Source organism: Molothrus aeneus, chromosome 1 (assembly GCF_037042795.1).
Source record: "Molothrus aeneus isolate 106 chromosome 1, BPBGC_Maene_1.0, whole genome shotgun sequence".
In the NCBI taxonomy this organism is placed as follows: domain Eukaryota; kingdom Metazoa; phylum Chordata; class Aves; order Passeriformes; family Icteridae; genus Molothrus; species Molothrus aeneus.
This window is the reverse complement of record NC_089646.1, coordinates 112754137-112771148: the sequence shown is the minus strand read 5'-3', so window position 1 is coordinate 112771148 and position 17012 is coordinate 112754137. Positions and strand designations below refer to the sequence as shown.

General features: G+C 36.1%; 1 protein-coding gene across 2 annotated transcripts in view; it reads left to right on the top strand.

The window, feature by feature from the left end:
- The window catches only part of ST18 (ST18 C2H2C-type zinc finger transcription factor), a 169403-nt gene that overhangs the window by 85237 nt on the left and 67154 nt on the right, over positions 1–17012 (top strand). Inside the window, exons 3-4 of one of the 2 annotated variants that reach the window (XM_066563087.1) lie at positions 8906–9012; positions 15608–15662. In XM_066563087.1, coding sequence (XP_066419184.1) covers positions 8906–9012; positions 15608–15662 — 162 coding nt within the window. The remainder of the gene's footprint in view (positions 1–8905; positions 9013–15607; positions 15663–17012) is intronic. The other variant, XM_066563079.1, reaches the window with a different exon arrangement.

The window sequence follows — 17012 nt, the reverse complement described above, 5'->3', positions numbered from 1 at the left end:
TGTACAAAAGGTCTGCTATCTAAAAAGGCCTTTTCTGAAAGAAGTGCCCACCTGTTTGGCTGCTTCTGGACTTTTCTTAACCATGAACACTGTCCCAGCTTTCAGTGTTTTGAGGACAGCCTCCAAGTACATGGGCAGTGCAGAGAATGCACTGTCAAAATGATTTAAGGCTGTAGGTTGCCATAATAGAGTCTTTAGTGAGGCTGGTTATTTAAAAGTCACAGCTACAACTTCTTGTGTCAGAACACAGTTCTGATGCAAAATGATCAGACCTCTTCAAAAGAAAGTAAAAATCTGTCTCCTGAATAGGTAAGCACACCATATGAAAATAAAAAGAGAAAAAAAAGGATTATGCCCTGAGCACAAAAACCACCCCTCAGCCCATCCCTTTTTCTGCACGCACTTTGGCAGTTGAGGTACCAACTCAAGACACAGAGCCCATGATTTAATCAGACCCCAAACAACAAACCAGACTATTGCACACAGACACCTGATTAAGGCCTACTTATCAAGAATGAAATAATTATCACCTAAAATAACAAAATTTCATTTAGTGCTCTTGGAAGTCCTAAACTGCTGTTTATTGTTTACAGCTGTCACATGCAAAATAGTTTTGATCACCTCACTTTGTCAGACCTTCTGACCAGGAGTGTGTATTTGTATACCTGTGTGATTAACACTGAGTGTGTGTGAGTCCTTTCACTTGCAGATAGCTTCTACTATTGAGGTCCACTAGAGTGTCCTGGTTGTTTTCAATGCAACCAGGCTTACACTAGGGAATCTGAAGGGTAACTGAGTTTTAAGTGACAAAGTTTGCAAGACATCTTTCCACAGGATCATTTTTTCGTCTTGCCATAGTCCAGTTTGCTGCAATAGAATTATTACTATTATTTTTCTAATATAAAATAGTACTACAGAGATATGTTCCTGTAGTGTTATTCTTAACTCAGTGCCACTGGTCATTTTTTATCACACATCTGAGGATTCATATTGAAACAAACTTTCCTCTTTCAAATTATTTTAAATTAAGCACAGCGCTTGTTGTGTGTGATATTTGAACTTAATGTTACCACAAACATGTAAATAAATTTATATACACAGAAATGTATATATTTACACTCACACACACATATATATTCATATACACTCATAAGTAAATATATATATACACACACACCTTATTGACATTTTCAGCAATGAGACCAAAAATATTCAAAGGAAAATAGTTAAAGATATTTTCTCTGAGAATGTTTCTCTATACAGGAATACAAACAGATTTTTATGATAAGGGTCTGATGTGTAAAGTTTACAGTTATATCCAGATTGCCTAAGATATTAGGAGAGAAGAGAAAGGAAATGTGTTTTAAATTATTTTGCTGTTCACCATATGTTTTTTTAGTAGCCATCCTTCTCACTGTTGTCCTTTTATATTTCTTTTTGTTTGTTTGTTTGTTTTGGGGGTTTTTGTTTGGTTGGGTTTTTTTTTGTTTTATTTGGGTTCTTTTGTTTGGGTTTTTTTGTTTTTCTTTGGTTTTTTGTTGGTTTTTGGGTTTTTTTGTAAAAAAACCTGCAGTGAAAGAGGAAACATTTCAAGTTGAGTTTCAGAGGAAGTTAAATGAGCTACTGCTGAACTGATGAATCCATGATGATGAAAATAATATTTGCTACATTAAAGTGTGTTTAGAAATGCACAAAAGCACTTTACAGCACTCTATGTTGTTATGCTCATTTAGCTGACAGGTGAAAAGACTTGCTGAGGGGCACAGAACAGATCAGTGGCAGAGGCAGGAAGAGAATTCTAGAATCCCTTTTTCCCAGTTATTTGCTCAATCATGGTGCTTTCTATTTATGCCTACGACAGAAGACAGGTGTCATTTCAGGAAATAATCTTTGTCTCACTTTAGAATCATAAAAGGTTCTGAAAAGAGAATTTGAACCACCACTCCTGGTGATGCAGATCTCATTTCATAAGTTTGAATAAATTGAACATGCTTTTCCTTGCTTGATTTACCTGATGCAAACATATGATGAGCAAAACTTTTTGCATAAGAAATCTGTCCCAAGGAACTTTTGACATGCACATTTTTGTATCTGACAAGTATTAGTCAATTTTTACTTTGATTTGCAAGGTGGTTTTATTCTTGGAGGTTTTTTCCCTGTGCTTTTCAACATGTTCCTAAGATCTTCAGGGCAATGCAATAGTGTAAGAAAGGCCTCATTATCTTTAGCAGTTAGGGTCATTACAAGTCTTTTAAATGGTGGCAGACTGTACTTCACATGGCACTCTTGAAGTTAATGAACATATGTGATTTGCATGTTGAGGGAAGGCACACTTCTTCCCTTTGTGTGACTTTCCCTTTCCTGGGACATGCCTGTCATGCCTAATGAAGAGAACTTGTTCAGAAAGGGCAAGATGAATGCACAGGATAGCAGAGTGGTAGTTTTATATTTCTTTTAATAAAAGTAGATTGCGTTTTTAGGTTTATTGTTCCTTTTGATTCCATGTCAGAAAATGTCCAGTCAGCTATTTAGCAACAGTTTTCCCCAGAATTTGATGTACCAATTCTGACTATTAAAATATTTCTAAAATAATATGGCTGGAACAGTCAAAAATCACAGGGAGTGAATAGAGGAACTTAGGTTATGCTTGTGTTTGAGAAGTGACCACTTTTACTAAACCTAACCAGCTTCAGAACTTCTACAGAGATCCAGTGCAACCATAACAGCATCCCATAAATGGGTTGCCCTTGAAACCCATAAATTCCTAACTAAATGTAAAAACAGGTACAGTAGAAGGACTGTAGCAGTGGCAGCTAAACAGGAGGTGCGCAGCAAACATCAGAACCAGAGCAGGACCCTCCTGCCACGGAAGAGGGCGGTAACAGAGTAATTAAACCCACATAGTTTCGCTGATCTTGGTTCTGCTGATCTGTGTGCTCAGGCATCTCCTGCTGGCCTCAATCCTGCCACTACTGGGCAGCTCTTCCATGAGCAGAGCGTGGCCATCTCTTGCTGAAGGCAGCAGCGGTCTCCCCATGCAGTGCCTCACAACAGAGATGACTCCACAGGGAAAGTTATCTTGGCTGGAAAAGAGTAAACATGTTTTAGAAGAAAACAAACCCTGTGTTCCAGAGTCAACGACGCATACTCTTTGAACTTTCTTTTAAAATTACTCTGAAATCATAAGGTTGTTATGGAGTGGTTTTACTCCAAATAATGCATATCATTGTAACACAAGCCTTGAAGTTAAGTGGCTACTTTAATGAAACATAGTTGCCATAGTTACTGTCGGCGAGCAGAGAATAACTTTTAGCTCTTTTGAAGCTATAAATTAAGAAGAGGAAGGAATAAACAAGAAGAAGAGGAAAGGAATTTAGTTTAAGAAGAGGAAAAGGAATAAACAAGCATGCAAAAGTTTATTATTCAGTGTTTCATGCCTGATCAACTCTTAAAAAGGAAAACTCTCCCTAGAATAGGACATTAACTTTTTCTAGTTGAATCTATAATTGCCCATCGACAAACACAAAATTACTTTTCAACTGTCCACTATGTCTGTTTTCATGTTTTCCCCCATTTTTTTTTCTCCTGAAGAAACAGTTTTTCAAAGTTCTGCTTGCAGAATTTTGTTAATAACTGTCATTTTACAGCACCTAAATTGCTATAAAAATAATGTTCTAAAGGAAATAATGTATTGCTGAACACAACTCATGAAATCTATGGTCTAGCTCTATTATTCATTATGAACACTGTCTTAAAGCTGATGAGAGGGAAATGAGAATTTATCATGGTGAAGATGTCTTCTAGGACCAGCTCCATTGTTTTTCAGTTTAGCATTGAGATGTGCTCTATCCCTGAAGTGTTAATGGAGGTCACTGCTGTTGCTCTCCTTTAGTGTGTCGAAGCAAAAGAGTTCCTACATAGTTGACTATTGAGAAACAAAATGATGTTCTTCCCAGTATATCACCTTCAGCTTATGAGCCTCTAGAGCAGTCGTGATTAACAGGACTTTTACAAAGTTTCTGTGTAGTTACAAGGACAGCTTCAATCTTCTGTCATTTTTTTGCATTAGCTATGATTATGCTTTTACCACCAAAATGCATTTATTCTAAAGGTAACAATACCGACTCAGAGAATAGCTTATGTTTCATCTATATTTATCAGCACTCACTGTACATTTGTGTCTTCATTACCAGGAAATATTAAGGGACATTGTGCCATCTATTCCTGTTTACAGTTTATTATGCAGAGATAGGAAACACTTAGCATGTAAAATGAATGTAGAAATTATTCCTGGATAGAAACACGGACATTTCCCACTCGTTGGCTCTTTCTCCTCCATCACCGGATCAGAGTGTAATTGTCAGTAATCAGGCCTGCTTGCTGCTGATAAAACCACTCTGAATGCTAGCAGCCTTCTTTGTGTGATGACTCAATTATTCCAGAAGTGCCTCATCAAATCTGCCCCATCAGCTGGGCTAATAAATAAGGAGAAGAAACTGGCCCCCCAAAGCAAATTATAAATCCATTTGCATTAACCATTTCGCTGGTCCATGATCTAGGCAGAAATAAGCATGGCAGATTGCGTTAAGCTTATTTGAATATGTTTATAATGTTTACAGCTTGCAACCTTTTTTTTTTTTTCACAAGGTGTTGGAATTATCGGTCATGAATAGCATCTAAATGCAGTTATGTTAATTACAGCAAAGCCTCTGGCATCTTTGAGGGATAGTTTGTTGCTTAAATCAGGTGAAAGTTAAACTCCTCTGCTTGGTGAAATATGATCTTGGCTTTGGAGTTACAGCCCTGTTTAAAAGAGAGGATAAGTGGAAGTGAAGTTTTTTAGAGGTACTAGAAGGGCAACTGCCTGGTTTACCAGCCTGTCTCACACTGCTAACATGGCCTTCTGTTCATCTCAGGGTAGAACAAAATAAGATAAAGTTTAGCATTAAAGTTGAGAAAGAAAATGCAATTGTTGAAACAGAAATAATCCTGCTTCCTGTGTACTTTGTACTAAATGAAACAAGGGTAAAGACGAGTACTCTGCCCCAAGGAAACTCCTTTCTGAAGCTCAAATCATACACAAAAAAAAGAAAATGCTTCCAAGTAGAGTCCTGCAGATTTCTTGCAGGGAGCGTGTAGGTGTTGAAATTCAGCTACTCATGAGCTGAACATTTTACATGTACTTCAGGATCTCCCCGAGGCTTGTGCAGAACTTAATGTAAAGTCACAGACTTCAGACTGTGCAGGATAAAGATCTTACTGAAGTCCAGAGTTATCTTTATTTATTTGTAATGGTATCTTTCTTTCACATGTTATTTTCTCAAATACTAAATACACTGCATCATTTTGTCTTGGGAAAGATAATTCACTGTCACTGTAGAACCACAAGAAATGTTCAGGGATCATAATGGTGAGCGCATTGGATTTTGTTTCTTAGACATTACTTTTATTCTGAGTTAACAAATCACAAACTGAAGCCATGATTCATTCCCGCATTTGCAGTATATCAACCAAAGATGTGGTAAATGAGAGAAAATCAAATTAACCTGTTGGAAATGGAATCTATTATGCTTAAAAAAGTTTTGGGATCTTTCACAAATATAGTGCAGCTTTGAGTATCGAAATTCTGATAGAGAAAACAACTTGGGACTTCTGATGAGATAATTTTTTTGTTCTACAATATGTCTTTTCTCATTTTAAAATCCCCAGGAGCTCTGGTAATCTGACCTGAATGAGTGGACTTTTACCCACAGACGATGGGTCAATCAAAATAGCTGTTTGAAGGGATTTGTCACCAACATCTGATGTAGAGGATCAGGACCTAAACTGTCATTCACATCAGTATCCTGGTATGACTCATGGATCTCAGTAGGCTGGCACTTCAGAGTCAGTACAAAATCATGTAGCACTGGAAATGGCTATAAACCAAGGAATGAATTGCAAAGGCTCCAGGTGACTTCACTGAACAATTACACTGACAAATCAAGCAACTCATATATTCCATCTTTGTGGGTTTATAAAGTTTATTATTCTAGTTGAATTGAGATGATGGTTGAAAAGGATGGAAGCTTTCTTTATAGGCAAGTAGCCTTCACCTTCTAGAATAAAAAATACTGTTCAGACACATAGACAGTTGAAGTGTAAGCATAATTTAGTGCCTGTAAATTGTTTTGAATTCTTGATTAAAAAAGAGAAATAAGTTAATGCAAGCTATGAATAGATTGGGTGAAATGAAGATACATGTGGACCCGAGGGGAGTGACCCCCACCAAGGAACCTTGATTGACAAATAAATAAGTTAGCTCTGCCTCATTTCTATCAACAATGATCTTATCATCAAAGCCACCAACAACCTGGTTTGATGTACTTTGTGGGCTCTTGTGTCTGAGATCTTATTTTCTCCAGTTGGTATTGCAGATTTTTGTTCTTGCAATACCTCAAAATTTGGCCCATGATCGATTTTATAACTCATAAAACTTCCTAAATAGACTCGGTATAAAGCCTTGATATTCTTGTAAAATCAGCTCCAAGTCTTTTTCTGCTACCTGAACTATCAGATCCCAACATTTATATTTGAAATATAACTTACTTCTTGGAGTGAGGACAGGGGTGACGCACAGTTTATGTTACATTAAGGGCATGTCACATCCCATGACACAGCATAATCCGGCAGACCCTGTTTGTAGCATGACAGATGCATGACATGGTGTTAGTCTTTTTATGAGACACCCTATCTTCGAATGCGGGTACTCACCCACGAATCACCTGAATGGCAGCCAGCACCCTGTAATGTGAAGGAAATCAAACCCAGCACACTTAAACTTACTAACCACTAGCAACTTCTGCTGTGTTTAAACACAGCAGAAGGGTGCAGGTTTTTGTGTTTTGCCACTGTTGCATGTAGTTCTTCAGTACTATTTTAAAAACTGCCCCCCAGACTCATCCCAGCTCAAACTCCTTTTCTTATAAGGAGGACTTTCAATACACTAGCTTATTATGTAAAGCTAAATGTGCAAAGTTTAGTATGTTTTTCCCTGTCCTTTGTGCACTTTTCCAAGTGGATCTCAGCTGTGCTGTCTTAACTCTCGGTCCCTTAGGATGCAGAGAGACAGCAGATGGGGTTAGGGCAGAGGGCTGATGCTGCTGACAGCAAACGGCCTGGTTGTTGAGTGGAAGCTGTGAGCGTCAGGAAGCTCCTTTTCCCCAGAGAACCAACTAACCACTGAAGAAAGTTGAAAATGAGCCCTTTGAGAAACGCTATTAAAAGTAGTAAAAAATTGCAATTGTGCAGATGATGTGCTGCTGTGTGGTTATTCGGATGCTAATGAGTTTGACATCAGGGAACTCAAAGGGGTTGCAGCTACTCCCTTATGTGATTTAGTTCTTTATTGGCAATCTTTGAGAAAATAAAGGAAAAATATATTGTTAATAAATACTTAAGTTGCTAGAATTTTTAGACAAAAATCCGCTAAGTTTAAGTCTTTCGAAAGCTTTGCTCACCACTGTAGTTATTCTCAGCGGTCTTTTGTTTTAGGTTAGTGTGTTTTGAACAAAGAGGAAGAGGAAGGTAGAAGGCTTTGAGACTTCTTTTGTGGTTTTGAGTTTGTATTATGAATGTTGAAATAGAATAACAGGAAAATGGGTCTCTGAGGAAAAACATAATCTCTTTCAAGTAAAATGTAGTTTCAAAAAAAGCTTTAAGAATCCTTTTGGTATTGGGATGGTTTGCTCTGGGTTTTCTCCCTTCTTTATCATCTTACATCTGTTGCCTGTTTCATTATTTGATCAAAGTGTACTGATTATAATTAAAAGTACTTGATGGGATGAAACCAGCATCCTATCTATTGGGACACAAGCAGAAATTAGTCACTCAAGAAACTCCAGTTTCCCTGAGAATCTGTTTGGAATGAGCCTTTGCAATTTCAGAACTGTAACGTTCAAAATTTTGTTGAAAAAGACATCATTAGATATCATTAAAAGAACAGTTAAAGTTCTGAAAGTTTATTTGCAAACTTTGCCATAATTGGAATATCTTCAATGACTAGATTGATTTTACAAAATACACAGGATGATATGTGAAACAGACCTCCGAAGTTGCAACTGAGCAAAATTTTAATGTTTTGGTCACTACTGTTAGGAGCAACCTCTAAATAAAACTTGCCCTGAATAACTGCTCATTGTCAGATTCTTCCAGGTTGCAGGTACCTAGAACTTTAAGTGTTAGGAGGGTTTGGGTATTCAGTATTTCTGAAAACAAGGATCTCGGTGTTGTACACTCAGATGTAGACTTCTGCAGCTCTACTTCCTCTGCTGTCACTGTTGATTTAGCATAAAGTCCCTCACAAAAAGGAATAAAAATTCAGCATGGAGAAATGTCAAAGATTTCCTTAATTTGGCTTAAGCTGAGAACATTCTCAGCCTGCCAAACTTTAAATTTTAATATTTGAAGGCAGAAAAAATAGAATGGAGGGGTTTTCTTCTGCTTTTAAAATATTTCAGAATGCTTCTCAGTTATTTTACATCATGAACTGAACCATCCCACTCAGTCAAAGGGGTTCTGATGCAATTAAAATATTTGACTAAGGATTTCTACATATAGAAATGGTAGATTTTTGTCCACACAAGATGAAAAACTTTTCTTAGAGCAGGTCTATTTCACAAGAGGGAAATAATGATGTAAAGAAATTACTATAAGAAAAGAAAAAAACCATATTCATTATGCCTTTTAGAAGCACCATCGATGCCTCTACACCCTATCTTTGTAAAACCGCTGAAGAAAATATTGCGCCAGGATTATTTACCCATTTGATTTAAAGAGTGTCTCGTTTCACCTGTGTTTTATTTAGTATAGCTGGGCTTTTGTGTTTTGTTGGTTTTGTTTTTCTTTCTTTGTCTGTTTTTTCTAGAGAATGAATTTGAGGATTATCTGTTAAATCAGGCAAGGCATCTTGGGCTGTGTGACAAATTTGGTCCTTTGGAATCTGCACATATTTTCACCTGGAAACACGCAAAGGTGGGATAATTTATTTACAAAATTTTATTTGAGTAGAAATATGTCTATATATTAGTAGTAGAATACTATGTGGTTTCATGTGTCGTGCCTCATGCACTAGGATCACTTTTCTTGCATAATATCTGCTGGTTTAAGTCTTCAACAGTCAGATATAGCAGTACTAAACAGTAGAAGAGATGAGAAATTTTGTAAATGCATAGAAATTCTAACTCCTAAGTTTGTGAACTACACTTTTTTAGCCATACATACTGTCAGTAACACAAGTATCTTTGAATCTTTATTACTCCAAGAATGAAAATATATTTCACAGTGCACTGGTTAAATTTAAAATTAATTATTCATAACTTATTGGTGATTTTTTATATATATATGTGTAAGGTTTATTGGTTTGGGTCTTTTTTAACTATATAGCAGTTGGGTGGGCTAAAACTTTAGTGTATTTAGAAAGACCTCAAAGCATCAAAGCTTTTATTTTTTACTGACTCTTTCTTCTAAATAATTATGTTTAATGTATAATAGCACAGGAAATAGTGACAACACCTTGAACTACAGAAAAAATATTAATCTAGGGAGAAAAACCTCCAAAAAAGTAGCCTGGTCTGAGCTGCATTTCAGCTTAGTATACTATATAATTTTTCTCTGAATTTAAAAACTGGCAGTTGCCCCTTAATTTTATGAAGCTGTGACTCTGCCCTCTAAAGCCTTGGTAAAGAAGACTAATAGAAATACTTGGCACATGTCGGTTACCTAAGGGAATAATAGAACTATTTGCTGTAGTCGTTTGGCAAAAGGACATAAACATATGGCTTTGGTTTATATTCAGCATGGCCAGTTGTGCAAAGTTGCATGGATGAAGTATACAACAGCAGTGACAACTCAGAAATCAGAAGTGAAAATCAAAATAAATCATCCTCATTACAAAGCTGGTCAAGCTTGCCTCTGATCTAAGGCTTATTTTATCTCTGCATTTTTCAAGTAGTGAATTCAATATAAAAAATCTACTTCTCACAAACGAGTACACCATTCAATCACAGTAAAAAGTGCCAAATTGTTGATGATTTATATGTGTTATAAACATGCTCTAAAGTTTGCATTTAGTAAATGTACTTATTTTAATTCCCAAGAAATTAATTGAGCTGAACCAATTATTTCCATGTCATTCAACTTTTTCCTAGAGAAATCAGGCACATCTTTGAGCAAGCTAAAGCAAAATTTTCAAAAATAAAGATGTGATGACTCCTTGGTTAAGAATAGTCAAAATCACTAAAAAGGGCATAATTTTAGTGATAGTCTTTAGGAATATATTTCTAAATATTTTTTGTTTCTTGTCATCAACATATTATTAAAAAAAAAAAAAAGAAAGGAAAAAAAAAAGAAGAGCAAGAAACTTTAACCGCATTGCAAGCAATGTTCCTAAAAAAAATTGTATTTGGATTCTGGATTATTTTTACGGCCAGCAATGAAAATACATAACTTTTTCTAGAAGCTGTTATATGTGTTCTCTTCATTTCTTTCTCTCACTATACTTCTCACTGTCAGTGTAAGATTAGAAATTCATATTAAAAATGTTATCATAGACTAAGAGAAAGATTTAGTCAGCACACATATAGACATTCAGAGAAATAGTGATCTGCTCCTCTGGGTGGGCTATAGGAAATCTTGCCTTCAGATTATTAAAATTTTTTTTCTCTATGACTTTATTCTCTTTTTTTGTGGTAAAATCTTACATGAGTTAGTGAAAAGAAATATCGAAATATAAGTATCAAAACCACTGAAAATCTTGCTCTGAGGGTTTTACTGTAGGGAGAATTATTTACTGTAGAGAGAAGTACATAGAGTGCCCTGTCACCTTGGGACACAGTATAGCACAGTCCTGTTCATTGTCCTTAGCAGAATCTGACTTCATCTTTTAAGTCTTTGGCTTGTGTTGGAGATTTAAGAATGGATTTGTGTGCTTTAAAAATCAGCGGGTTTTTTTCTTCTGACTGAGTTCACCAAGCTTGTGACAGACATAGCTGTTATCTCAATACTAACTTCGGTAATTCACAAATTAAAAAAAGTAGAGAAAATGATTCTTTTTCCTGACCTCCTTTACCAAAATCAGGTACAGTTTGTCCCAGTGAAATGATTCCCTGAATTTAATTTTAAAAATCAGGTATAACTTTCTGTCAGAAACTCACAGTGCAATGATAAATCTTATACTCTTTATCTCTAGATGAACTGGTGATTTTTATTGCTCTAGCTAGTTTTGCAAAAGGAAACAGACTGACACTCCAGCAGTGTGAAACCCACTCCAGGAAAGCCATGTTTGTGTGAAGATTACAATGGAAATTAAAAACTGCATAGCTCTTACATGAGCTCTTTCCAGGAGATGCATTTCACTTTTACCTATGTCAGCAGCACTGGCTTCCCTAAGCCATAGTTTATTTCACAGTAATGTGGTGTAAAACTATCCTACCCAGATAGTAGTGTCAATTCAGTTTCTGAAATTCAAAATAAAAAATATGCAAGTAAACTGAAATAGTTGCTATTATTATTGTTGTCGTTATTATAATTTATTGCACATGCCCTATTTTCAGCTGTTAGTCATATTCTTGGATCCTATTATAAAATCACTACATGCACATGTGCACAGACAGACTCCAGGCACACAAAAAGCCAAACTCAGAGCCAAATCCTGATTCTCTCACTCGGGGAAGTATTTCCAGGTGCTGCTCTTGAGTCTGTTAACTGCAGTGGGATGTAAAAACAAAAGAAGTACCATTTGGTTCCTGCAGCCAGGAACTCTGAAATAGTTTGCTCAGAAAGTATGATTGCTGCTATTGGACAAGTAAATTAATCTGGAGAAACATGAATATCCTGTAGCAGTTAAAAAGTAAATTTTTACATTTTCAGCCAAGCAGAATTTGGGGTATTGTCAGTGACTCCAGTCAGTTTTCTGTGATCTAGTTGTTGACTTACACTCTCAATCAATATTGAAGGAAAAGTGGAAGAAAGACCAGAATGAAATTCACAAAGTCAGGCAGAGGGCATTCATAAACCTCAGGGGATTTATTGGAACATGTGTTCAGAAAATAATTCAACATCAATCTCTTCAGTAAATTTTGAGATCACAGAAATGGAATATAACTGAAGCAGAGAGTATTTATTTCTTAGCCTACTTGCTTAATGATTTGGGACTGCAGAGATGCTACACCTCTGTCCTTGTGTTTCTGACTGTGTATTTCCCACTAATTCCTTCAGAGTCCATTAGCTAGCTTCAACTAATTTTGAAAAGAGAATGTTTAGATGAGTTTAAAATCCATCAAATCAAAGAATCTAGCTATAAAAGATTAAGTGGACTTAGTTCCACTATTCACTGGCCATTATTTTTATAAAGCTTGTCCTTAAAAATTATGGGACTATAACCCCCAATAAAATTTTCCTGGCAAACATTTCATTATCCCCATGGTCCTGATGGCTAAAAAAAATTAACAGTGAGATATTGTGTGAGGATTTTGTGCAGACATGACCATTCTATTTACCCCTTATGGATTCCTGACTCAAGACAACACATGTAGTGTGAGGGAGGGTGACCGTCCCCCTGCTTTGACAGCATGAAGCACCTTCCAGAATCCATCCAACCTTTACAGTCACAACAGTAATGATACATGTCTCAAATTAACACCTTCATAACAAGTACCTCTAACAATGTTGGCTAGAATTTCTCAGAATTCAATCCTTTTGTTGTTCCATGGGTGATTTGAAAGTTTGAATGCTTCTTGCTGACCATCCTTTGATGTGATTTCATGTAAAATTCTCACTACACAGATGAAAAACAGAAGTGAGACACTTCGTTCACTTTGTATCAGTATCAGGCCGTCTCTAAAAGAACTGTCAAACTCCAAAGATAAGACATTTAAATTTTGAGCAAGAGAAGGGTTTTTATTTTGCTGACACAGTTTAGAGATTTCAGTTTCATGCAGTTACTTTTGTAATTCAAGTTAACGCATAGGACTATTTTGTAAGTTAAGGTGTCTTTTGTGCAATCCAGACATGATGATTATTTTGATATGTATATGCACCAGGCTAAACTGTCTTATAAATTATAGGTTTGAGTTGATATAAAGATATCTCATAGTGCGAAACTTTTACAAGGAAAGAAAATCAGTTGAAAAATCACCTGCATTGATTTTATCATTGGTTTTCACTCTTTGTGCAGTTTTTAAATATTCATCACAATGCAACCTGCTGTTTAGACCAAAGTAACTGCTGTTCAGTAGTAGCATTGGGCGCTTTTTGTTTCATAATTAAAAGAGCAGCACTGTGATTGGTGTGGTATTTATTATGAAATGATGACAAAGGAGTACCAGTGGTTTTAATAGTTTTAGCTTACAGGAGCTGTTGTTAATTTTGTCTGTAGAGTTGCAGGTGAAATAATGCACAGTGGATAAATAGTCTATATTGGTTTAACTGAACATAATATATAGTGTGTTCTGGAGTTGTTTGTCTCAATAGACTATAGTAATCAAAAGTAATGAACCTATTATGTGCAGGACCTTGGAGAGCATAGAATGGCAGTAAAAGTGTGGCACATAAAAGGTTTATTAAAGGAAATTAAAGTCCATCATTGCCACACCTGCTCCCCTATTATAAGTCTATGGCAGGTCAGTGCCTTCAATCACAACTCAGCATCAGAGAACAGAGCCATGTTTCCCATTACCATTGCAGTCACATTGCAAAAACTCCAGCTTTTAAGGATAGTAACAAGTAAAGGCTGCCATCAGCCCCACTACATAAACAGAAGCTCCTCATGTTTTTCCCTGCTAATAATCAATATCAGATGTAAATTTAAACAGAGAAAAGGTATAATTTTCTGGCTTTGATGTGCATTTCCATCAGTTTATATTTTCATTTCAGACATCACTAACCTGTGTTCTAGAATTAAACTTCTTCAAGTCCATGAATACCCTTTTCAAATGTTTGTGTTCTCTCTTTCAAACTGGTAATTTGATTCCAATATCTGCTTATAATGTTCAAACATATATAAAAACAAATAAACCCCAGGAAATTAGAGAAATGCTTTTTATCTCCTAGAAAGGCTGACTTTACTCTTTATTTCTCAGGTCAATTTTGTAATATTCTGCAATGTTCTTTCAGATAAGACCTTCGAAACATCTCAGTAATCTGAGTCATATTGAGCTAAAAATAAAGCATACTCAGATCTTCAGACTCTATAAATGGAAAAAGGCACAAACAGGACTTCTTGCATCATTCCTCAGTCCAGTGCAGTTCAGCAGATCCTCAGAAAGAAAAAGTGAAATAATTGACAGGATCCTCTGTTGACATCAGTATTTATCTTGTGACATTTTTCAGGGAGAGATGCCTGGCAACTTCTGGTCTCCATATTTACCTATCGCCCAACACAGTTTCATAAATCAGACACTGGTGTCTGCAAACTGATCTGCAGAAGCTCATGGGAATTGCTTTGTCTACAATGTATTTATGATCACCATTTTACAAACAGGGAAACTGAGATTCAAGTAAAGACAGATAGCAAGCTTCCTTCAGAGACTGAAGAAAAATTCCATAGTCCCCAAAATTTTGCTTAGAAAAAAATTCCTGGTGATAGAGTCTTTCTTATGTATAAAGTGTTACTTTTAGAAAGGAGTTTGCCTCCCTGGACATGGTCAAAATTGCACTGTTGTACAATCTGCTATATGTCACTGCAGTTCTCCACACCACAACATGAAATCTTAATCCCTTTGAATTTCAGGGGTTTGCAATAAAATCCCTGGATTGAAAGCCTACCCCTATAATTATGTGTCTGGGCCACATCCAAGACCAGAAGGTGCATATTTCCAATTTGGGTTCAGATGTAGCCAAAAGTGTAGTGAGAACAGCTGATCTTGAAAGAATTCTCTTATTGCAGTTAGAAAACTTATGACATCAGCTGACTTTTGGGGGGTTCTGGGGTTTTTAATTGTTTGGGTTTGGTTTTATTTAATATAAAATACAAATGTGGACACTACATCCTCCCAAAAAATCTATAAATCCATAACTCACTGTCTCTTCCAAGTAGTTGATTAAGTGTTGAAGAATTTCAAAGCTGTACATCTATAGTTATGCATTGCCAAGCAAGAAGGTTTCATGCCTTAAGGACGAAGTTGTAAGAAATGCAGGTTCCAAAATATCTATGGAGCTGTGCCTCAGTTACAATAAAAATGCAGAGTTCCTGTAGTCATGGCAGCTTTCTGGGACCTTTTGTTTCAGGAGGTGGATGCTGAAAGCAGCATTCATGCAGCATTACTCTTTCTAACTTTATGCCTTCAGCTAACACCTGTAGACCTCATAATTAAACCTTACAGAGTCACTCATAACTATCACTTTATTAAACAAATCTGCATCATTAAAGGTATCTCATAGGTATTTACTAGATATTCACAGATGGCTTTTTATCTCTTTGACAAGATTAATAAGGCATGATTATTCTTTTTTTTTCCTATTACTGTCTGGCCTTTGGAAATGTGAAAAAAAAAGTATTGGAGAGTTGTTTTTTTGTTTTTTTTCTCAATGGCAAAAGGTATGAATTAAAGACCTTGTGTTAATATTGCAGATGGATGCAGATGGGGAAAATAAAAAGCTGCGCACACGCTCCAAAGGAACCAAGGGTGAGTTAGAAAGCACACTCCACGACCCTGTGCCCAGAACACCATGAAATATCATAGTTCCTGTGCACAGTCCTTAATGTGCACTGAGAGACTCTGGAGCTTCCTTACGGCTGCTTTTTTTAATCAGGACAGGACACAGACTGCTGGCATTAAGAGGCGCAATGTTATAAGCTATGGTCTAAAGAAAAGCCAAAAAAATCTACTGATGCTATTTTCTTGGAGTTATTTTTCAAAGACAATAAAGGCTACACTTTTTATTATGCAAAACAAACAAAACCACCACCACCACCAACCAAAAAACCCAAAACCAAAAAAAAACCCCACAAAACCAAAAAACTCCAAAATTATTTTCCACAGTGAGTTGAGTTGACAACATTGAATGGATACTTTAAAAAATTGTATATCAAAACTTTGTCTCAGCCACCTGAATATTTTTTCTGTCTATTGCCATTAATTATCTATAAAATAGTTGTGTAAATGGTGCAGAGGTAAATTTTCTTTAATCAAAAGCTGCAGGTGTATGTGGCAGAAGAGAATCTTGTGGGGTTTTTTGAAGCATTGGTGCTCATGTTTCATTTGCAAAGTTATGGCATAGTTGTATTTCCCAGATATTACTCTCTTTTTGTAAGGAACAGATGGAAATGCAGTACAGAGAGATAAACAGGCCCTTAATGATCTCAACATCTGGAAAAACATGACTGACTAGCAGTACAGCCCTTCCAGGAAAACAACTTTTTATTTTAATTCATAAAAGTTTTTGTGACTCTTGATAACAAGTGAAAAATGGATATACTTAAAAATAAATGTCAAAGTTTTTCCTACCCTGTGAACATTTTTGCTTATGACTATTTTCAGAGGCACAAAGCACCCATCCTTCACTCTAATTTTAATGAGAATTGTTGATTCTAAAGATTGTGCAAAACAGACTACTTCTATTTGTTGTCACAAGTCACTAATTTGAATTGCTAATATTGTGTCTTTAGGTTCAAGTTATGGTTAGAATGCAAGATTAGAGTGGTTTGGCATTACTTCTCTATTTTCAAATGATCAAAGGGGCAAAAAGTGCTAAACTTCACTCAGGGAAAGACGGAGGAAAAGCATTGAAGCACTGCAGACTGACTGCAGATAAGGGGATAAATACAGACAAACCTTTCTAAAAAACATTATCATTGTCATATCAAAATTTTGATACAACCCTCACTGGTGATCAGTGAAATTAATATAAAATACATATATATTTCAAAAGTACCAAACAGAGAACCTGGAAAGTCTCTGATTAGGGAAGTTATTCACACCCCAGCATTAAGGCATGTCTTCTCTGTTGGTCAGGACTGTGAGTTAATAGAGTTT